Raw genomic sequence first — 22,734 nt, 5'->3', positions numbered from 1 at the left:
AGTGGTACCATCCAACCATCTCATCCTCTGTCATCCTCTTCTCCTCCTGCCTTCAATCTTTCCCAGCATCAGGGTCTTTTGCACTGAATTGGCTCTTCACATCAGGTGGTCACAGTATTGGAGCTCAACTTAGTATCTGTCCTTCCAGTGAATATTCAGGGTTAATCGCCTTTAGGATTGACTGGTTTGATCTCCTTGCAGTCCAAGGGACTCTCAAGAGTCTTCTCCAACACCACAGTTCAAAAGCATCAATTCTTTGGTGTTCAGGCTTCCTTATGGTCCAGCTCTCACATCCATACATGACTGTGGGAAAAAGCATAGCTTTATAAGCCCCTTTGTCAGAAAGTGATGTCTCTTTTTTAATACGCTGTCTAGGTTTGTCATCCAAGTTCTAAAGTTTTGGCTTTTTAATATTTGTCTTTTAATAGCCCTTCAAACTTTGTTGATAGAGACAAAAAGTAGAGAAATGGCTTCCTAGGCCTGTAATGTAGGAGTTTGGGGAAGGGGGAAATTCAGGACAATCGCTAAAGGGCACAAAATTTCTCTTTGAGATGATGGGAATGTCCCAAATTTTACTGTGGTGATAGTCACACAACTCTGCAAATAAAGTAAAAAACCATTTAATTGTACACTTTAAATGGGTGAATTGTATGGATACATACACTATGTGAATTACATTTTATTACAGCTGTTAACATAAAATAGGGCTTTACGCTAAATGAAATGTCAGGCAGAGAAAAGCATATACATATGACAGCCCTTATATGTGGAATCTTAAAAATACCACAATAAAAAAGATGCAGACTCACATATTTAGAGAAAAAACTAATGATTACTAGTGGGGAGAAGGCGAAAGCCGCTCAGTCATGTCTGACTCTTTGCAACCCCATGGACTATACAGTCCATGGAATTCTCTAGGCAGAATACTGGAGTGGGTAGCCTTTCCTTCTCCAGGGGATCTTCCCAACCCAGGGATGGAACCCAGGTCTCCCGAACTGCAGGTGGATTCCTTACCAACTGAGCCACAAGGGAAGCCCAAGAATACTGGAATGGGTAGCCTATCCATTCTCCAGACAATCTTCCTGACCCAGGAATCGAACCAGGGTCTCCTGCATTGCCAGCAAATTCTTTACCAACTGAGCTATCAGGGAAGCTCCTAGTGGGGAGAGGAGGTGGGCAATATAGTGATGAGGAAGGAAAGTACAAACTATTGGGTGTAAGACAGACTACAAGAATATACTATAGGGCTTCCCTGGTGGTCCAGTGATTAAGAATCTGCCTGCCAATGCAGGAGATACAGTTTCTTCCCCTGGTCCACGAAGATCCCACATGCCACAGAGCAACTAAGCCTATGTGCCGCAACAGCTTAGGCTGTGTTCTAGAGCCTGGGAACCACAGCTACTGAGGCCAAGGCTACAAGAAGCCCTCAGACCCACAACCAGAGAGTAGCCCCCACTCACCACAACTAGAGAAAAAGCCCATGCAACAACAAAGACCCAGTACAGCCAAAAATAAAAATTAATTAATTAAAAGAATGGATTGTACAACACGGGGAATATAGCCAATATTTTGTAATAACTATAAATGGAGAGTAACCTTTCAATTCATTTCAGTTCAGTTCAGTCGCTCAGTCATGTCCGACTCTTTGCGACCCCATGAATTGCAGCACGCCAGGCCTCCCTGTTCATCACCATCTCCCGGAGTTCACTCAGACTCACGTCCATCGAGTCCGTGATGCCATCCAACCATCTCATCCTTGGTCGTCCCCTTCTCCTCCTGCCCCCAATCCCTCCCAGCATCAGAGTCTTTTCCAATGAGTCAACTCTTCGCATGAGGTGGCCAAAGTACTGAAGCTTCAGCTTTAGCATCATTCCTTCCAAAGAAATCCCAGAGCTGATCTCCTTCAGAATGGACTGGTTGGATCTCCCTGCAGTCCAAGGGACCCTCAAGAGTCTTCTCCAACACCACAGTTCAAAAGCATCAATTCTTCGGTGCTCAGCCTTCTTCACAGTCCAACTCTCACATCCATACATGACCACAGGAAAAACCATAGCCTTGGCTAGACAGACCTTAATTGGCAAAGCAATGTCTCTGCTTTTGAATATGCTGTCTAGGTTGGTCATAACTTTTCTTCCAAGGAGTAAGTGTCTTTTAATTTCATGACTGCAGTCACCATCTGCAGTGATTTTGGAGCCCCCCAAAATAAAGTCTGACACTGTTTCTACTGTTTCCCCATCTATTTCCCATGACGTGATGGGACCAGACGCCATGATCTTCATTTTCTGAATGTTGAGCTTTAAGCCAACTTTTTCACTCTCCTCTTTCACTTTCATCAAGAGGTTTTTAGCTCCTCTTCACTTTCTGCCATAAGAGTGGTGTCATCTGCATATCTGAGGTTATTGATATTTCTCCTGGCAATCTTGATTCCAGCTTGTGTTTCTTCCAGTCAAGAGTTTCTCCTGATGTACTCTGCATAGAAGTTAAATAAGCAGGGTGACAATATACAGCCTTGACGGACTCCTTTTCCTATTTGGAACCAGTCTGTTGTTCCAGGTCCAGTTGTAACTGTTGCTTCCTGACCTGCATACAGATTTCTCAAGAGGCAGGTTTAAAATCGTTATTTTAATTTAATTTTTTAAATAAAAGTAAATTGAATTGAACTGAAAAGTGAAATAAAATTAAAGCTGAAAAAGGATAGAAGAGGAAGGACATAACAGAGCCAAACACCCGTGGAACAATGATTTCAAAGCTTAACTGACACCCCATGGCTAAGGAGGCTGAGGCAGAGCATCCAAATTAGCCAGGGCTTTGATGCCATCCCAACCACAAAGCACCCCCCAGATTCCAGCTCATCCAGCTTTTAAGTCCATCATCCCCATCATTACATCTCTTTCATCCCTTCCACATTTGACTGTGCAGATAATGCCAACTTCACACGTTTACTATCTCCTGCAGTCCTCAGCAGCCCTAAGAGATCAGCACTGTTCCTCCCATGAAGCAACGGAGTCTCAGAGGTGACATGACTGCCCAACAACTCATTGGCACAATTGGTATTAAAATTCAAGGGGATTTATTTATATTTTAAAACAAAACATTTAAATTTATGTATTTTATCGAAAATATTTTAATTAATTAAAATTACTGTTTATTTTTAAATAACTAAATAAAAGAATATACTGTACAACATGGGGAATATAGCCAATATTTTATAAGAACTATAAATGGAAAGTAACCTTTAAAATCATATTAAAAAATAATTTGAATTAATTAAAAGTAAATTGAATTGAATTTAAAAGTAAAATAAAATCAAAGCTGAAAAAGAATAGAGGAAGGCGGTCATGAGGAAGAGAAGAGAGAGACTGAATCAGCTGTGAAGTGTCCATCCAGGGGGCTGGACCAAACCCTCTGGGGCTGGACCCTCTTGGATTTGAATACCAACTGCACCAATTAGTGGCTGGGCAGTCATTTCACCTCTGAGTCTCAGTTGCGTCATGGGAGCAACAGTGCTGATTTCCTAGGACTGTTGAGGACTGGAGGAGTTAAGAAACGTGAAGTTGGCATTATCTGCACGGTCAAATGTGGAAGGGATAGAAGAGGTGTAAGAATGACAATGATGAGCTGGAATCTGGGAGGTGCTTGGTGGTTGGGATGGCATCAAAGCCCTGTCTAATTTGGATGCCCTGCCTCAGCCTCCTTAGCCAGAGGGTATCAGCGAAGCTTTGCCATCACTCGTTCCATGGGCGTTAAGTTCTGTTTCCTCACCGAGGTTGTGTCAAGGGTGTGTCCCTCCTGTCATGAGGTTTCTTGAGCAACAGAAAGCTTGTCAGCAATAAAGGCCCAGACAGCTGTGCTGCCCAGCTCATAGGCAGGCCTCTCAGGAGACACCTGAGAAGATCCCAGGCTGGCAGCCCTTTCTCCAAGGTCAGCACGTGCAGCCTGACCCCTCCTCAGTGCCCTGACGTGTTGGCAGCTAGGAGGGTGGTGAGAGAGCCTGAATTTGAGACGCTACTTCCAGAGTCAGTAAGTGATATTAAATGTCTGCATATGTGTGTCTGTCTGTCTGTGTCCCTCTCTGTCTCTCTCTGTGTATGTATGTGTGTTTGTGTCTGTCTGTCTCTGTCTGTGTGTGTGTGTATGTGAGTCTGTCTGTCTGTCTCTCTGTGTATGTGCGTTTGTCTGTGTCTGTCTCTGTGTGTGTGTATGTGTGTGTGTCTGTCTGTCTCTCTCTCTGTGATTGCATGTGTGTCTGTCTCTGTCTCTGTGTGTGTGTGTGTGTGTCTGTCTGTCTGTCTCTCTCTGTGTATGTATGTGAGTGTGTGTTTGTCTGTCTACCTCTCTCTGTCTCTCTCCTCTCTCCCCCTTAGTCCCCTACTTTCTCCTCTCTTTTCCCTCTCCCTGCACGAGTGGGTGCTCAGTCCAGTTTGGGCAGAACTGAAGGAATGTCCATCCAGTTACACATCCATGATTCTTTCTTTCTTTTATTCATTTATTTGTTTGCTCAACAAATTCTCCCTGACACCAGCTCTGTGCCCATTCCCACACCGGTGACCCTGATGGAGACAGAGATAAACAGGTCAGGCTATCAGTTCTAAAAATGGAGCTGCTCGTTCAGTCACTAGAATAAGAATCAAAAGCTGGAACATAAGTGTAGACTGGCAGAGCTGTGGGAGCCCAGAGGAGGGAGAGGCAATTTCCAGTGGGTCAACAGGGATCCTAAAACCCACTTTGCAGTGCCATTGCTATAAAGCATGTATCATTTCTAGGTCCTTTCCAGACAGGAAAACTGTCTCAGAGAGGAGAGTGAGATGCTCAAGGGCACACAGCTGGGAAGGGGCCAAGGCAGGACTTAATTCTAAGTTAAGCTTCCTTCCTCTTTCTCTCTCTCTCTTGTTGAATTCCTCTTTCCTCACAGCACTGGCTCCAGTGTGTGTGTGTTTCTAACAAATGGGTAGAGATTTAATGCTCATTTATAGAGCATTAAATTATAGAGTTCTATCACAGATTAGAGCTACCTTAGGGCAGGGGTCATGTCTGTCTTATACAGTGTATTCCCAGTGCCCAGCACATAATGGACACCCAGAAAGTATTTGCTGGATAGATAGATGCATGGGTGATTGGGTGGAGAAGTAGACGGATGGATAGATGAGTGGATGAACGAATGAATGGGCAGGTGTTGGATGGACTAATGAATGAATGGATGGATGGATCCGTGGAGGGATGGATAAATGAATGAGCAGATGGGTGAATGGCTGGTTGGATGGACAGATGTGTGAGTGGATGGATAAATGGTGGGGGGAAGTCATAGCAGACCTGATGCCCCCAAGATTGGCAGAGCAGGGTCTTAACTAGTAAAAAGCACTCAAGATTGAGGACAAAATGTAACAAAAAGTAAAGAAATGGGGAAATGTCAAGACTATGGAAACAGTCATTCTATCCAGAAAAAGAATCAGAGATGAGAATGAAGAACTTGGACAGATGTTCAGGCTCAAGGCAGAGGGAGGAAGGTAAATTGATCTATTCAGATTTGAAGACCTTCTGGGACAGTTTCAAAATTGTATTCCCCACTTTGATGACATCCTCATTTTTTTTTCTTCCAGTTTTATTGAGATACAATTGACATACAACACTGAATAAGTTTAGGGTATACAGCATAATGATTTGATTTACATACACCATGAAATGATTATCATGATAAGTTTAGTGAACATCCATCATCTCATATAGATACAGAATTAAAGAAATAGGAAAATATTTCCTGTGATGAGAACTCAGATTTACTGTCTTAACTTTCATGTATAGCATACAGCAATGTTGATTGTATTACCATCTTGTACACTACATCTCTAATACCTATTTATGTTATAACTGGCGAAGTTGTACGTTTTGACTTCCCTCATCCAATTCCCCTCCCCCTCCACCTCTGATAACCACAAATCTAATCTCTTTTTTATTAATTTGTTTCTGAGAATAATTGACCTAACACACTGTTAGTTTCTGTTACACAGCACAGTGGTTTGATATTTCTCTACATCTCAAACTGATTGCCACAATGTCTAATTACAATGTGTTACCATACAACGCTATCAATAGTTATTGACTATTTTCCCCACACTGTACATTTCTTACCCATGACTCATTTACTTGGTAACTAGGAATTTGTACCTCTTAATCTTCTTTACCTATTCCTCTCATCACCCCCATCCTCCTCCCCTTTGGAAACACACCTGTTTATTTTCTGTATCTATAGCTCTGCTTATGTTTTGTTATGTTTCTTCATTTGCTTTGGGGTTTTTTTTTTTTCCTTTTTGATTCCACATATAAGTGAAATCATACAGCATTTGTCCTCCTCTGTCTGATTTTATTCACTTAGCATAATGCCCTGTAGGTCATCCATGCGGTCGCAAATGACGAGATTTCATTCTTTTTATGGCCGAACAATATTCCATCACTTATATAAGTATCTTCTTCATCCATTCATCTACCATGAGCATGTAGGTTGTTTCCATATCTTGGCATTTGTAAACAATGCTGTAATGAACATTGTCGTTATTGTTCAGTTGCTCAGTTATTCCAACTCTGCAAGCCCATGGATTGTAGCCCACCAGGCTCCTCTGTCCATGGGATTTCCCAGGCAAGAATACTGGAGTGGGTTGTCATTTCCTTCTCCAGGAGATCTTCCCTACTCAGGGATCAAACCTGTGTCTCTTACATCTGCTGCAATGGCAGGCAGGTTATTTACCGTTGAGCCACCTGGGAAGCAGTGAATGAGAATCACCAGAGTATCACACTAGACAGGACACACTTCATGGACTGTCACCTCTTGCCCCAAGTCTCAGCCTGAACCAAGTCCCCACCACTGGGATCCTGTTCAATCTCAAAAACACAAATAGACAGCCTAGTCTGTCCCCTGAGCCCCTCTGTCTTCCTTTGGAGACCTTTAACCTATCTTCTCTTGTCCCTTTTCCCTTAGGATCAGACAAGGGTGGTGAGATTTGGACTCAGAATCAAAAGAGATGAGCAGTCCTCAGCCTTTGGAAGAGGTAGGCTGGGTGCAGGCTAGGGGAGAGAGGTGGGAGCATCCGGGGAGAGGGGAAGAGAGGAACTTAATGTTTGAGACACTAGAGGGGGTGAAAACTCATGACATGGATTCAGAACTCAGGTGCTTTGTGGTCATTCAATTGGAGAAAAAGACTCAGCAATGGAACTGAAGTTATGGCAACTGGGAAAAGAAGGGGGCACCCTGGCTACCTTTGTCTCGATGATAAAATTCTTATAATTATGGTACTCAGTATCCTGCTTCTCTTTTTTTTTATAACTATTTACATATTTTGGGATGAACTGGGTCTTAATGGGAGCACAAAGGATCCTCACTGCAGCTGGAGGGCTTCTCTCCAGATGTGGCACACAGGTTTATTGCCCTGTGGCATGTGGAATCTTAGTTCCTGGACCAGGAATCGAACCCGTGTCTCCTGCATTGGAAGCCAGATTCTTAACCACTGAACCACCAGGGAAGTCTCACACTGCCTATTTTCTAAAGAAAAGAAATTTTGGCCCCAATATTCTTCCTCTGATAGGATGAGATAGAATCTCGGAATTAGCTTCATAAAGTCTGAGACCTCTGCAAGTGAGAAGGTAATGCTCAGAATACTCTTGGGAATGATGGAGAGAGAGACAAAGCTATCAAATGTGACAACTGGAGGAGACCCTCAAAATTCGCCCGCCTTACTCATAGTCATTGTCTCTATTTGGAAGTGTGTCAATCACTCAGTCATGCCCGACTCTTTTCAACCCCACAGGCTGTAGCTTACCAGGTTCCTCTGTCCATTGAATTCTCCAGGCAAGAATACTGGAGTGGGTTACCATTCCCTTCTCCAGGGGATTTTCCCAACCCAGGGATTGAACCCAAGTCTCCCATATTGCAGGCAGATTCTTTACATATGAACCACCAGGGAAGCCCCTATATTTGGAAACTGAGATTCAAATAGGAGCAGTGTTTCAATACCATTCTCCCAAATCATCCCACCCTTGCCCTCTCCCACAGAGTCCAAAAGACTGTTCTATACATCTGTGTCTCTTTTGCTGTCTTGCATACAGGGTTATCATTACCATCTTTCTAAATTCCATATATATGCATTAGTATCTTATATTGGTGTTTTTCTTTCTGGCTTATTTTACTCTGTATAATAGGCTCCAGTTTCATCCACCTCATTAGAACTGATTCAAATGTATTCTTTTTAATGGCTGAGTAATACTCCATTGTGTATATGTACCACAGCTTTCTTATCCATTCATCTGCTGATGGACATCTAAGTTGCTTCCATGTCCTGGCTATTATAAACAGTGCTGCAATGAACATTGGGGTACACATGCCTCTTTCAGTTCTGGTTTCCTCAGTGTGTATGCCCAACTGTATCATATATGAAATGAATAGCCAGTCCAGGTTCAATGCATGATACTGGATGCTTGGGGCTGGTGCACTGAGACAACCCAGAGGGATGATATGGGGAGGGAGGAGGGAGGGGGGTTCAGGATGGGGAACACGTGTATACCTGTGGTGGATTCATGATGCTGTATGGCAAAACCAATACAACATTGTAAAGTAATTAACCTCCAATTAAAATAAATAAATTTATATTTTTTAATTTAAAAAAATAGGAGCAGTGATTTACTCAAGTTCATACTGGACTCCAGGTTGGATTGCCAGATTTGGCAAATAAAAATAAAGGATGTCCAGTCAAATTTTAATTTCACATCAACAACAAATAACCTTTCAGTGTAAATATACTCCATGCAATATTGAGGACATACTTATTCTTCAAAGCGTTAGTCACTCAGTCATGTCCAACTCTTTGCAACCCCATGGACTGTAGCCTACCAGGCTCCTCTGTCCATGGGATTCTCCAAGCAAGAATACTGAAGTAGGCCGCCATTCCCTTCTCCAGGGCATCTTCCCAACCCTGAGATCAAACCTGGGTCTCCCACATTGCAGGCAGATTCACCATCTGAGCCCTTTATTCTTTAAAGGGCTTTATTCTTTAAAACTTGGGAAGCCCTTTATTCTTTAAAACTTGGGTTTTTTTTTTTTTTTCATTTGAATCTTGAGTATACCTTGGCATCCTGTATTCTACTCAGCAACCCTACCCCCAGGCACCTTTGGACCACATCTGCTTTCTCCTCCCCTTTGATAACTTCTGTCGTCTCTTGGCCCAGGAGACATACGACATGTCAGGTGCCCGCCTGGCCCTGACACTGTGTGTCACCAAAGCCCGAGAAGGTTCCGAGGCAGATCTGGATGCCCTGGAGCGCATGTTCCAGCATCTGGGGTTTGAGAGCACCATGAAGAGAGACCCTACTGCCCAGGTATTGTGCTGCCAGCTCCAGCCCAGCAGGGGAGGGGTGGGGGCTGAAGGAGAAGGTGGATTCCAGGGTCACCCCTGAGTCCGGCCATTCCTCTCACTCCAGCAATTCCAGGAAGAGTTGGAAAAATTCCAACAGGCCATCGACGCCCGAGAAGACTTTGTCAGCTGTGCCTTCGTGGTTCTCATGGCACACGGATTAGAAGGGCGCCTCAAAGGGGAGGATGAGAGGATGGTCGAGCTGGAGGACCTCTTCCAGGCTCTGAACAACAAGAACTGCCGGGCCCTGAGAGCCAAGCCTAAGGTGTACATCGTGCAGGCTTGTCGAGGAGGTGGGGCCAACAGCCAAGGACACAGAGCCCCTCCCTCCCAGATCCAAAACCCCGCCAAGCCTTGGGTTTCCCATCTGTCTTATGACCTTCTTTTTTCTTCTCCTTCTTTCTGATTTTGCCTTTTCCTTCTTGATGTTTCAGAACAAAGGGACCCTGGTGAACCAGTCACTGGAGGGCATCTTGCAATGATCACAGAAGAAAGTCCTGAAACCATCCCAACGTACACAGACACCCTCCACGTCTTCTCCACCATAGAAGGTATGAGCTTCCAGCTGACCCAGTGCGGCCTGCTTCTCCACCTCACCTGCCACTCCTGACCCTTGAGACTCCCCTCCAGGACTCACCATTGTCCAAGGCATTTTGTAGCAAATGCGCGTGCAGGTGCATGCACATGCACGCACGCACGCACGCACACACACACACACACACACACACACACACAGTCACCCACCCCCACTGAGCTCCCCTGAGCCCACTTATCTGGAATTCCCAGGGTACATTGCCTACAGACATGACCAGGAGGGCTCCTACTTCATCCAGACTCTGGTTGATGTGTTCACCAATAAGAGAGGACCCATCCTGGAGCTTCTGACAGAGGTGAGTTGGGAGAGGGTACCTTGGAACCCCCACCCAGCCTAATCAGGGAGCATGCAGAATGGGCTGTATGTGCGTGCCCAGTCACTCAGTCATGTCCGACTCTTTGTGACCCCATAGACTATAGCCTACAAGCCTCCTCTATCCATGGGATTTCCCAGGCAAGAATACTGGAGTGGGTTGCCATTTCCTCCTCCAGGGGATTTCCTGACCCAGGATCAAGCCCACATCCCTTGCGCCTCCAGCACTGGCAGGCATGTTCTTTACCAACTGCACCCCCTGGAAGCACAGCAGGCTCAGCCTCTTCCAAACCTTTCTGCATGTTCCCCCTCCCTTGCCTCCTGCTGCAAGGCCAACCTGGGTCCCAACACAGAAACTAGAACACCCATCTCCCAGGAGTGACTTTCCCTAAAGCGAGGAATTCCAAAGCTTACAGTATGTGAGATAATTTAGATGAAATATGGATAAATTTCTGTAAACAAGCCCCTTAGGTTTAACTCATTTTTGGCCGTTCTGATGGGTATGTGTTATTTTGGCAGATTAGAAAAAACATATAACGAGAATGTGCAGCCAATGATTCCACAGAAATTATGGTGTGAAAGAGTTAGTTGCTCAGTCGTACCCAACTCCTTGCGACCTCATGGACTGTAGCCCCCCAGGCTCCTCTGTCTGTGGAATTCTCCAGGCAAGAATACTGGAGTGGGTGGGCATTTCTTTCTCCAGGGGATCTTCCTGACACAGGGATGGAACCTGGCTCTCCTGCACTGAAGGCAGATTCTTTACCTTCCGAGCCACTAGGAAAGCCCAATTATAGTGTAGGATGAGACAGTAAAGGTCTCCCACTTTAGGACATGGAGACTCACCTGCCCTAACTTTCTCCCAATAAGCACATTACCTGACTCCCCCAAAAGCCCAGGCCCAAGCTGACCATTCCTGTTGCTGCAGGTGACCCGGCGGATGGCAGAAGCAGAGATGGTTCAAGAAGGGGAACCAAAGAAAGTGAACCCTGAAATCCAAAGCACTCTTCGGAAACGACTCTACCTGCAGTAGAAGTAGAAAGGGTGGGGTGGGGCCCTCTTTCAGGTGCCCTCTCTGCCCCCACAGAGATTTAAAGACAGCTCTCACCACTTCTCCAAAATCTTCTCTTCCCAAAGCTAAATGGTGCCCAGCTCTTCACCCTTCATGAAGGCCCTCCTTCAATCTATCCCCGTCCTTCTTAGGGCAAACCAGCTAAAACTGAACACAAAGCATGGTGATAACATTAACATCACCTCCCTCGGGCTGGACTCTCCACCTCTATTAATACACCTAAAAAGACATTCAATTATCCCACTCTCTATTCCTATGCTCTGGTGAAGCCCTCTTCTTTCTGCTATGAATCATACCCATACAAACGTAACCAGATGAAACGCAAGATTTTCCACTGTTAAACCATGCCGTTTCATCACCTCCCATCCCAATCAAAACTTCACTGGCTCTGGAATTTCACGTGAAGTTATAACCTCCTCCTCCTGGCAATTGCATCCATTCCCATTTCCCAGAGATTTCCTCTCAACCTCTGGAAATTCAGTAAAGCAAGGGTTATTCTCTCTCCAAGACCCCTCTTCTCTGGCCAACAAGCAGGTGCCTTGACGCCATCCACCTCATGGGTTCTCTCTGGTTAATGGAGCTGCTTCCTCCTTTTCTGAAGCCCTTCCTCCTGACTAATGCCACCCCATCCACTGCTCTGAATTCTGACATGTGTCTGAGACAATCCATCCATTTACCCATTCTCAGAGTTTTGACTCTCTTTAAAAAAAAATTTTTTTTTGTTTTTAATTGGAGGATAATTGCTATACTACATTGTGTTGTTTCTGCCATACAACAACGTGAATCAGCCATGAATATAATATATCCCCTCCCGCTTGAACCTCTCTCCCACCCCACCCCATCCCACTCATCCAGGTGGTCACAGAGCACTAGGATGAGTTCCTTGTGTCACACACCAACTTCCCACTAGTCAACTTCCAACTCGAAATCATAGCGTGTTGGAGCTATGGAAAAACCCCTAGTGTTACCCTGTTACTTTTCAGAGAAGATTATAGAGGACTAGAGAGGCTAAATCTCTCCTCAAATACCACACAGTAAGCCAGTGGCAGGGTCAAGGTCTGGCTTCCAGGCTAGCCCCACTTCCACTACCTGCTAAATCTTCCATTAGTGAGTGTGTGATTAGTCGCTCAGTCTGATCTGACTCTTTCTGACCCCATGGACTGTCATCCACAAGGCTCCTCTGTCCATGGCACTCTCCAGGCAAGAATACTGAAGAGGGTTGCCATGCCCTCCTCCAGGGGATCTTCCCAACCTTCGGATCTAACCCAAGTCTCTTACATCTCCTGCACTGGCAGACAGGTTCTTTACCACTAGCACCACCTGGGCAAGTTTACTTCCATGGGATTCTGACATTGGGCTGGAAGCTGGATCAGAGGCTCCCAAGTCTATGACAATTTTCTATCTATCTACAGCCCTGACCTTTCCCACCATGATAACCTGTGGTCATATCTGCCATCACTGAAAAAGCATGGCTAACGAGGAATCATTTCTTCCTGGTCCATCCTCCAAGTGTTCCCTGGAACCATCAACCTCAAACCTCTGCAGTCATCTATGACACCCATCTTTCTTCATCCTTCATATGTCACCAGCCACCATATCCAGCCCAGCTTGACTTTGAAACATTCTCTTCCTTTCCTTGTCACTCTCTAGTTCCATCCCTCTCATGTCTGTATCTTTGCACCAGTTTCCTTCCTTGTCCCTATGCCCTCCCATCTCACTCCTCCTCTGACCTCCATATCATCTACAATTCTTGATCTCCCCAGAACACTAAAGAAGACACAATGGTGCCTCATTACACAGAGATCAAGGCTCAACCCCACACCCTGATTTCTCACACCTGTACAATCCCACTCCTGTCAGCAATCATCTAAACTCCTCTCCCACCTCCCCAACCATGCTCCAACAAGACTAATGTCTTACTCATCCCTGCATCTAAGCCTTTGCTCTTAACATTTCTCCAAACATGAGTGCCCTCTCGCTCTTGTTCATCCACTTTCCACCATCTCCCACCCCTACTTATTCCAGAAAGCCATTCCTAATATTCTTTCCGGTTGATTCTGCTCTCTCACCCAGGATGAGAAACAAATTACAATTTTTCCAGGGTGGGGAATAAGTCTTTGCTCAACATAACGGATGTTCAGTAAATAGTTGTCAAACTTTAAGAATCTGTGGGGTCTCCATTCCTACCTTGCAAATGGGTTCATCAGTACTATTTTTCTAGATTTCATGTAATATGCATTAATGGGTGATATTTGTTTTTCTCTTTCTGGCTTATTTCACTTATAACAGGCTCTCGGTTCATCCACTTCACTGCAACTGGCTCATATTCATTCCTTTTATGGTAGAGTAATATCTCATATATGTACCACAACTTCTTTATGCATTCATCTCTTGATGGACATCTAGGTTGCTTCCATATTCTGACTTCTGTAAATAGTGCTGCAATGGACATTGTGGTAGATGTGTCTTTTTGAATAATTAAATAAAAGAATATGTTGGAATCTTTGCTCTGTACTTAAACAGTGAGACTGATGAGATAGGCATTGTGTGTTTGATTTCTTTTCTCTGATAGCCAGCTGTCTCCCAGTGTGTCTATCATGCACAGAGAATAATGAGCCTCATTCCTTTCATATAAGCAGATGTGCTAGGAATGGGAAAGTTACAGGCCACACTTCCATGCCATATTTTCCATGACAGTTCCAGCTCCAGAATGTTCCCAAGGAAGTATCCAGACACAGAGCTGTAGCTTTTCAGAACCCTGAGGGATCTTGTAGATCAACTAGTTATAGGATCACAGATATTTAGCAAGTGTGCCACCTCTCTCTATGTTGGTGCCCATGGCAGACATGACTAATCAATCACACTTTCTGGGGACTTCCCTGACAGTTCAGTGGTTAAGAATCCTCCTTCCCAAGAGGGTAAGATGAATGGAGCGAGTAGCATGGAAGCATATACACTACCATATGCAAAACAGATAGCCAATGGAAATATGCTATATGATCCAGGGAGCTCAAACTGGGGCTCTGTAACAGCCTAGAGCAGTGGGAAAGGGTGGAAGGTGGGAGGGAGGTTCAAGATGGGGGGACATATGTATGCCTACAGCTAATTCATGTTGATATATGGCAGAAATGAAACCAATATTGTAAAGCAATTATCCTTCAATTGAAAATAAACACTTTTTTTTTTCAAATCTATGAGAACAATGAAATAAGAAATCCACCTTCCAAACAGGGGCCTATGTTCAGTCTCTGATCAGGGAACCAGATCCCGCATGCCACACGACTAAGACTGATGCAGTCAAATAAGTAAATTTCTTTTAAAGTTTATCCACTTAATCATTTTGCAATTTTTGCAGTATATCATCACATCATATACCTTAAACTTCAGTTCAGTTCAGTTCAGTCGCTCAGTCATGTCCGACTCTTTGCAACCCCATGAATTGCAGCACGCCAGGCCTCCCTGTCCATCACCAACTCCCAGAGTTCACTCAAACTCACGTCCATTGAGTTGGTGATGCCATCCAGGCATCTCATCCTCTGTTGTCTCCTTCTCCTCCTGCCCCCACTCCCTCCCAACATCAGAGTCTTTTCCAATGAGTCAACTCTTCACATGAGGTGGCCAAAGTACTGGAGTTTCAGCTTTAGCATCATTCCTTCCAAAGAACATCCAGGACCAATCTTCTTTAGGATGGATCTCCTTGCAGTCCAAGGGACTCTCAAGAGTCTTCTCCAACACCACAGTTCAAAAGCATCAATTCTTCAGCGCTCAGCCTTCTTCACAGTCCAACTCTCACATCCATAGATGACCACTGGAATATCTTGATAAACTGGAAAGTCATTTAATATCTTTTTTTATTTTTAAAAATTGTATACAGCAGCAGAGGATGGGATGGTTAGATAGCACACTGACTCAATAGACACAAACTTTATCTCCTGACAAATTGCAGGAGATGGTGGAGGACAGGGAAGCCTGGCATGCTGCAGTCCATGGGGTGGCAAAGAATTTGACACAATTTAGCTACTAAACAACAACATACGTTAGCAAGGGAGGCACAAGGAATTGATCCCCTAAGCCATTCTAAAGTCCTCCAGTTCAGCACAAGACACGAGAAAAGCAATGGGATGTCTAGCTTTCAGAACTTGGGATACAAACTGGTCTGCTTTCATTCTAATTGGTTGGGTTATTTGGGGAGTAAAACATCTCAGCTGTTTATGAAGTTGTCATCACAGATAATCAATTACAGGAAATGAGGTCATCCTCATGCTGGCCAATTAATTTAACCTCCTTGCCCACAGTCTACACCCATGCCCACAACTCACCCAATGTGAGCTTCTTACGCCCAGTTGGCTTCCTATTACATTCTGACCATACGAGACACAAGAGAGAAACAGGAAGGAGGAGGAAGGACATGTGATTTGAATTCTCCTGTTGTTGTCCAGCTATGTCAGCTCTTTCCAGTTTCCAATTCCTTTGACCCATATGTAAAACTGGCATCATCATGCCTCCCCCTAAATACACCAGCCCCCGCTGGTCAGCGACCCCTCCACAGAGGTATGAGTGCCAGATTCACATGGCACACTCTTCTCCATCCTTCGCGCTTCCAGGATCTGCTAACCTCAGCTCCTCCCTTTACTTCCCAGGCCTGGGCAGGTCACCTGATCCCTACCTGAACTATCTCTGGTTTAACTCTAGAAATGCCTTCTTGCCTTTCCAGTCCCCCACTACCTGTTAGGTCAATGCCCACAGTAAATTCTCTCTTTTAAAATACCTTGAGTGCATCTATAACACAGATAAAATTTGAAAGTGTTATATTCAGTGAAATAAGCCAGACACAAAAGGACAAGTATTGGGACTTCCCTGGTGGTCCAGTGATTAAGACTTGGTGCTCCCAATGCAGGGGACCCAGCTTCAATCCCTGGTCAGGGAACTAGATTCCACATGCCACAACTAAAAGTTAAATGCTGCAACTAAAGATCCTGTATCCCACAACTAAGACCCATTACAGCCAAATAAATAAATAAAAGCTTAAAAAAAATAAACAGGCAAGTGTTATAAGAGTCCATTAATAGGTTTGCCTACTCCAAATAGGCAAACTCATAAAGACACAAAGTAGATTAGAGATAGCCAGAAGCTGGAGGCTAGGAGATTGGGGAGCTACTGTATAATGATTACAGAGCTTCTGTTTGGGGTGACAAAAAATTTTGGAAATAGATGGTGAAGTTGGCTGCCCATTATGAACCACACACCTTAAAATGGTTAAAATGGCAAGCTTTGTGTCACATATATTTTACCACAATTTTTGAAAGCTAATAATGTAATATACCAAAAGACAATGAATTGAGCAATTTAAATGGGTGCATTGGATGGCATGTGAATTACATCTCAATAAAGTTGTTTTGGGCTTCCCTGGTTGTTCAGTGGTAAAGTATCTGCCTGCCAATGCAGGAAATGTGAGTTCAGTCCTGGGGTCAGGAAGATCCCCTGGAGGAGGAAATGGCAACCCACTCCAGTATTCTTACCTGGGAAATCCCGTGGACAGAGGAGCCTGGTGGGCTATATCTGTGGTGTCACAAAAGAGTTGGACATGACTTAGCAACTAAACAACAACAACAACAACAAAGTTGTTTTTAAAAAATATACTATTTTTTTGCCTTGCAGGGAATAAAACTACCTTAATAAAGATTTTTAAAACTCCTTTGGTGATTCCAACTCCTTTGGTATGTGGTTGTGCAACTCTTTAGACACACCAAAGATCATTGAACCCTGTAGTTTCAAAGGGTAAATTGATCGTGTGTGAATTATATATAATAGAGTTATGTTTGAAATGGAGTAGTTACATACTATGATATGTGGAAAGTCAGTATTACTTGCCATAATTAGGAGATAAGCATAAAAATATGATTCAACCATGAGAAAGGAGGAAATCCTGCCACTTGCAGCAACATGGATGGAACCTGAAGGCATTATGCTAAGTGAGATAAGCCAGACAAGGACTAATCCTGTATGAAATCACTTGTACATGAAACTTTTAAAAGCTGAACTTGTAGAAACAGAGTAGAAAGGTGGTGATCAGAGCCTGGGAGATAGGGGAATTGGGGAGATGTTTTAAAGGTACAAACTTGCAAACTGGATGATGAATAAGTTAAGGAGGTCTGATGCACAGTGTAGGGATTATAGTCAACAATGCTGTAGTATACATTTCCAAGTTGCTAAAAGACTGAATCTTAAGGGTTGTCACCACAAAAAAGAAATGATAATTATGTGACATGATAGAAGTGTTAGCTAATGCTGTGGTGGAAATTGTATTGCAATATATAAATGTTTCAAAACAGCATATGGTATGCCTTAAGCTTACATAATGTTGCATGTCAATTATATCTCAATTTTTTAGTCCATACATACAATTAAAATTTTAAATGTTCATGTATGATAGAGACAAAAAAAGAATGGTGGTTACCAGGGTTTGGGGTGAGGGCTAGAGAGTTATTGTTTAATGGGTACAGAGTTTTAGTATGGTAAGATGAAAAAGTTTTGGATGGATAGTTGTAATGATTGTACAACCATGTGAATGTACTTAAGGTTACTGAGCTATAGTCTTAAAAATGACTAAAATTGTATATATTATTGTATATTTATAAAATTGTATGAAATTTTATAAACTCTATACATTTTAATGTATAAAATTATAAACTTGCCTATTTTACCACATTAAAAAGTGGTAACAGAAAAAAAAATGTTTATGTATGAAACATCAAAAGTCACCTCAGTGTACAACCAGTTTGCCTTTTGACATCATGGCCAATATCCTGGTCTTTGCCTCTTTGTTCATGTGTATAAACATTTCTCAAAGCATTGCTAAGACAAAGTTATGAGCATTTTTATTTTCCGTGTGTTCATTCATTCGTTACATTAAAATAATTTATCAAATTCCTACCCAATGCCAAATACTGTTCTAGGTTCTGTAAATAGTGTGGTGGACCAAGCTCCTGATCTCATGGAATTCACATTCTGGTGGAGAGATGATAAACAGTACAATATGATTTTGGATAGTGCTGAGTGCAGTGGAATGGGGGAGCACCTTAAGAGAATAAAGAATTGGAGGGAAGAGTCGGATATCATTTAGCGACTGAACAACAACAAAGGTGATAGTTGAGCAGAGATCTATCTGAGGAAACAATGAGTGAGAACCATGTAAAGACTTAATGGTCTGTGCACATTATGTTCATCATATATCTACAAACCCCTATGCTATTATTTTACTCAAGTTTTTCTTTAAATTCTTTTTTATTTAAAAATAAACTGTTGGAAATAAACTCACAGACATAGAAAGCAAACTTATGGTTCCTAAAGAAAAAAGGGAGGAAGGGATAAATTAGGAGATTGGGATTAACATACACACACTACTATAGATAAAATAAACTAGGACCTACTGTACAGCACAGGGTACGATGCCCGGTATCTTGAAATAACCTATAATGGATAAGCACCTGAAAAAAGAGCAGACAGATAAACATACATGTTGTCTACTTTTAAAAGATGCACAGCATGAAAGCTGTGAGTTAAGTTTTACTTGGGGCAAAATGAGGACTGCAGCCTGGGAGACAGCACCTCAGATAGCTCTGAGAGTCTGCTCCAAAGAGGCGGGGGAGGCAGGGAAGGTCAGTATATATATGATTTGGATGAAGGGGAATACATGCAATCAAGCACATATTCTTCCAGAAGGTTTCTGTTAGTCTCCTGAAGCTTTCTGCCAGACACAAGGAACAATTATCACCATGAGGGATTTCAGTGCCTTTCTAGTTATGAGGAGACGCAAGAATTGGGTTCATAAAATCAACTCCTGAAAATAACTATCTCAAGACCTGTTCTGCCAGTTTTTCCCCCTGAGCACAGAGTGCCTCATTTCTGCTCTCCACCTTGAACTACTTTTGGAGAGTGTTGAAAATCAGCAGCGACAGCAGCGTATGGTTTAATCCTTGTAGAGACAGATAGCAAGTGCCAATTCATAGTTGACAATGTATAACTGAACCACTTTGCTGTATGCCAAAAATTAACACAACATTGTAAATTAACTATGCTTCAATTCTTCTAATGAGCCTATTTTTTAAAAAAAGAATAGAACTTACCCATACAACATACAACAGAATATTATCTGGCAATCTAAAAAAGCATGTAATACAGATTCACACAGACAGAAGAGCCTGGCAGGCTACACAGTCCATGCGGTCACAAAAGTTGGACATGATTTAGCAATTAAACCACCACTGATTCACACATTAGCACAAAGGGACCTTGAAAACACTAAGCTCTTAAAGCAGTGAGAACATTCTCTCTGGTTTGGGGATGAAAGCAAGGACCTCCAGGAAGTAATGTTAAGGAAGCAATTTTGGCTTAACCTTAGAAACTTCTAGTACCAAAATCTACCCCATCCCCCAAGGTAAGCATCCACTTCTGAATTTCAAGATCTCCCTTCCTGCAACCTCCAAACCCCAAAGCTATTTAAACAGAGCTCACCCACAGCAGGAGAAGGCAATGGCAACCCACTCCAGTACTCTTGCCTAGAAAATCCCATGGACGGAGAAGCCTGGTAGGCTGCAGTCCATGGGGTCGCTGAGTCAGACACGACTGAGCGACTTCACTTTCACTTTTCACTTTCATGCATTGGAGAAGGAAATGGCAAGCCACTCCAGTGTTCTTGCCTGGAGAATCCCAGGGACAGGGGAGCCTAGTGGGCTGCCGTCTATGGGGTCTCACAGAGTCGGACACGACTGAAGTGACTTAGAAGCAGCAGCAGCACCCACAGCAATGCCCCAAAGAAGCTCATAAATCCCATGCAAGCAAAGAAGGGAGTGTTCTGCAGAAAAAAGCAATGCAAACTCCACCAGCTCCAAAGGGACCTGTGCATGCATGCGAAGTTGCTTCCATCACTTCTGAGACTGCAACCATATGGACTGTAGCCCTCCAGGCCCCTCTGTCCATGGGATTCTCCAGGCAAGAATACTGGAGTGGGTTGCCATGGCCTTCTCCAGGTGAATCTTCTGACCCAGGGATTGAACCCACATCTCTCTCCTGCATTGGTAGACGGGCTCTTTACCACAGCACCAGATAGGGACCTGTAACACCCTAAAAATTAGTACAAAGTTTTATGAATAGATGATGTATAAATTTATAACCTTTGGAAATGATTGGCTTCATCAAGAGCTGTAAAAATGTTCTTTTTCCTTGACCCTATAACTCCACTTCAGGAAAGTTATCATAAAGAAATAATTCAACAGGGCTTCCCTGGTGGTTCAGTGGTGAAGAATCCACCTGTCAATACAGGAGACGTGGTTCAATCCCTAACTTGGGAAAATCCCACATGCCAAGAAGCAACTAAGTCCATGTGCCCCAACTACTGACCCTGTGCCCCAGAGCCCAGAACCTACTGAGCCTACATGCCACAGCTACTGAAGCCCCGCCCCTAGAGCCCATGCTGCACAACAAGAGAAGCTGAGGTAGGAAATAGACGAGCTCCAAGTGTGATTTACAGCTCGCCTCCTATTTGCAATTCACGGGGCTAGAACAAATGGTCTTCAGAATGAATACTTAAAACAAGCCTCTTGTTTGCATTCCCTGAGACAAGAGACAGGTGGGCACCAGTCAAGGCATTTACAATCAGCCTCCTGTTTGCCATCCAAAATGGAAGTAACAACAGAAACAGGGTAAATAACCAGTCTTTGCCTCTAGTAAAGACCTTAAGGTAATAGTCACGGCAATAGTCAAGGTTACAATCATAGCAAGAACAAAAAGAGGGAAAACCCTGTTTGAGTAAAGGATTAAGGGATCTCCAATCCCTGTCTTTGTGGGACAAGGGAGATACGACACCTGTGCAGAAAGGCTCCTTGGGTGTCAAAAGTCAGGGGATAATTCCAGACCATAATGCATTTTGCTCTCCCAAAAGCCTTCGCTTTGAGACCCATCTTGGCTGAAGGGTATGCATGCACCCAGGGGAGGGACCGGAGGCAAATTAACCAGAGAGAGGACAGAAGAAGATGACTGGCCTGAGGGAAGACAAAGACCTGGAAAAGCTTATCAAGGATTTACACTTCCCAAAGGCGCAAGTCTCTCTCTGAGCTGGCCCGTGTGCCTTTCTGCATGTACTTTTCCTTTCCTTTATACATTACTCTTTACCTTCTGCCTCCTTGCCTGAATTTGTTCCTGACTAGGCAGGCAAGGACTAGGGACTCTAGCCCTAACTGCTCACCCTTGTGGTCCAGTGGTTAGGACTCCTGGTCCAGGAAACTAAGACCCTGCTTTCAGCTACCCCTCACTGCTGATTGCTGCAAGCTGCCGCTTACTGCTGCGCATGTCCACAATCAAAGCCACCACAATGAGAGGCCCATGCACCTGAATGAAGAGTATCCCGCTAGCCTCAACTAGAGAAAAGCTCGAGCAGCACCAACGACCCAGCACAGCCAAAAATAAATAAAATTATACCCAAACACATATGTCTACACATACACATATACACACACATACCTAAGTACATATACGTGCTTAAGTAAATACATAAGTACACGTCCACACATATAAATGCACATTCATTTGCACACATAACCATGCTCGCCTGATACACATACACACATACATGTACACATAAGTACATATTCACATGGGACCGCCCTGATGGCTCAGATGGTAAAGAATCTGTCTGCAATGAGGCGGACCTGGGTTCGATCCCTGTGTCGGGAAGATTCCCTGGAGGAGGAAATGGCAACCCATGCCAGTATTCTTGCCTGGAGGATTCCAAGGACAGAGGAGCTACTACTGTCTATGGGGTTGCACAGAGTCAGACACGACTGAGCAACTAGCACTTTCACTTTTCGCACAGCAGGTCATTGCAGTGGGTCCTAATCCAATATATAGCCACTGTCCTTATAAGAAGAGATTAGGACCAGCTGCAGAGAGTAGACAGTCATCCACGCACCAAGGAGGGAGACTTTTAAAGAAACCAAACTTGTTGACACCTTGATCTCAAACTTCTAGCCTCCAGAACTTCAAGTAAATTAATTTCTGTTGTGTAAGCCACCTAGTCTGTGGCATTTTGTTACAGCAGCCCTGGGGAGATTATACACACACATACACGTATGCCCACACAACACACAGACACACGTATGTTGTTGCTGTTCAGTCGCTAAGTCATGTCCGACTCTTTGCCACCCCGTGAACTGCAGTTCATGCCAGGCTCCTTTGTCCTTCACTAGAATTTGCTCAAATTCATGTTCACTGAGTAGGTGATGCCATCCAACCATCTCATTCTCCGCCATCCCCTCTTCTCCTTTTGCACTTCAATCTTTCCCATCATCAGGGTCTTTTCCAACGAG

The 22,734-nt window shown here is 43.8% G+C and overlaps 1 protein-coding gene across 1 annotated transcript; it reads left to right on the top strand.

Annotated features, from left to right (window-relative positions):
- Positions 1–7,013: 7,013 nt before the first annotated feature.
- Positions 7,014–11,332, top strand: CASP14 (caspase 14). The gene is made up of 6 exons (XM_068979265.1): positions 7,014–7,040; positions 9,211–9,360; positions 9,463–9,688; positions 9,830–9,946; positions 10,182–10,285; positions 11,228–11,332. Exons 1-6 carry the CDS (start codon positions 7,014–7,016, stop codon positions 11,330–11,332), a joined length of 729 nt encoding a protein of 242 aa, XP_068835366.1.
- Positions 11,333–22,734: the final 11,402 nt, after the last annotated feature.

Source organism: Capricornis sumatraensis, chromosome 9 (genome assembly GCF_032405125.1).
Source record: "Capricornis sumatraensis isolate serow.1 chromosome 9, serow.2, whole genome shotgun sequence".
NCBI lineage: Eukaryota > Metazoa > Chordata > Mammalia > Artiodactyla > Bovidae > Capricornis > Capricornis sumatraensis.
The sequence above is the reverse complement of the archived record's forward strand: the minus strand, read 5'-3'. Positions and strand labels throughout refer to the sequence as shown.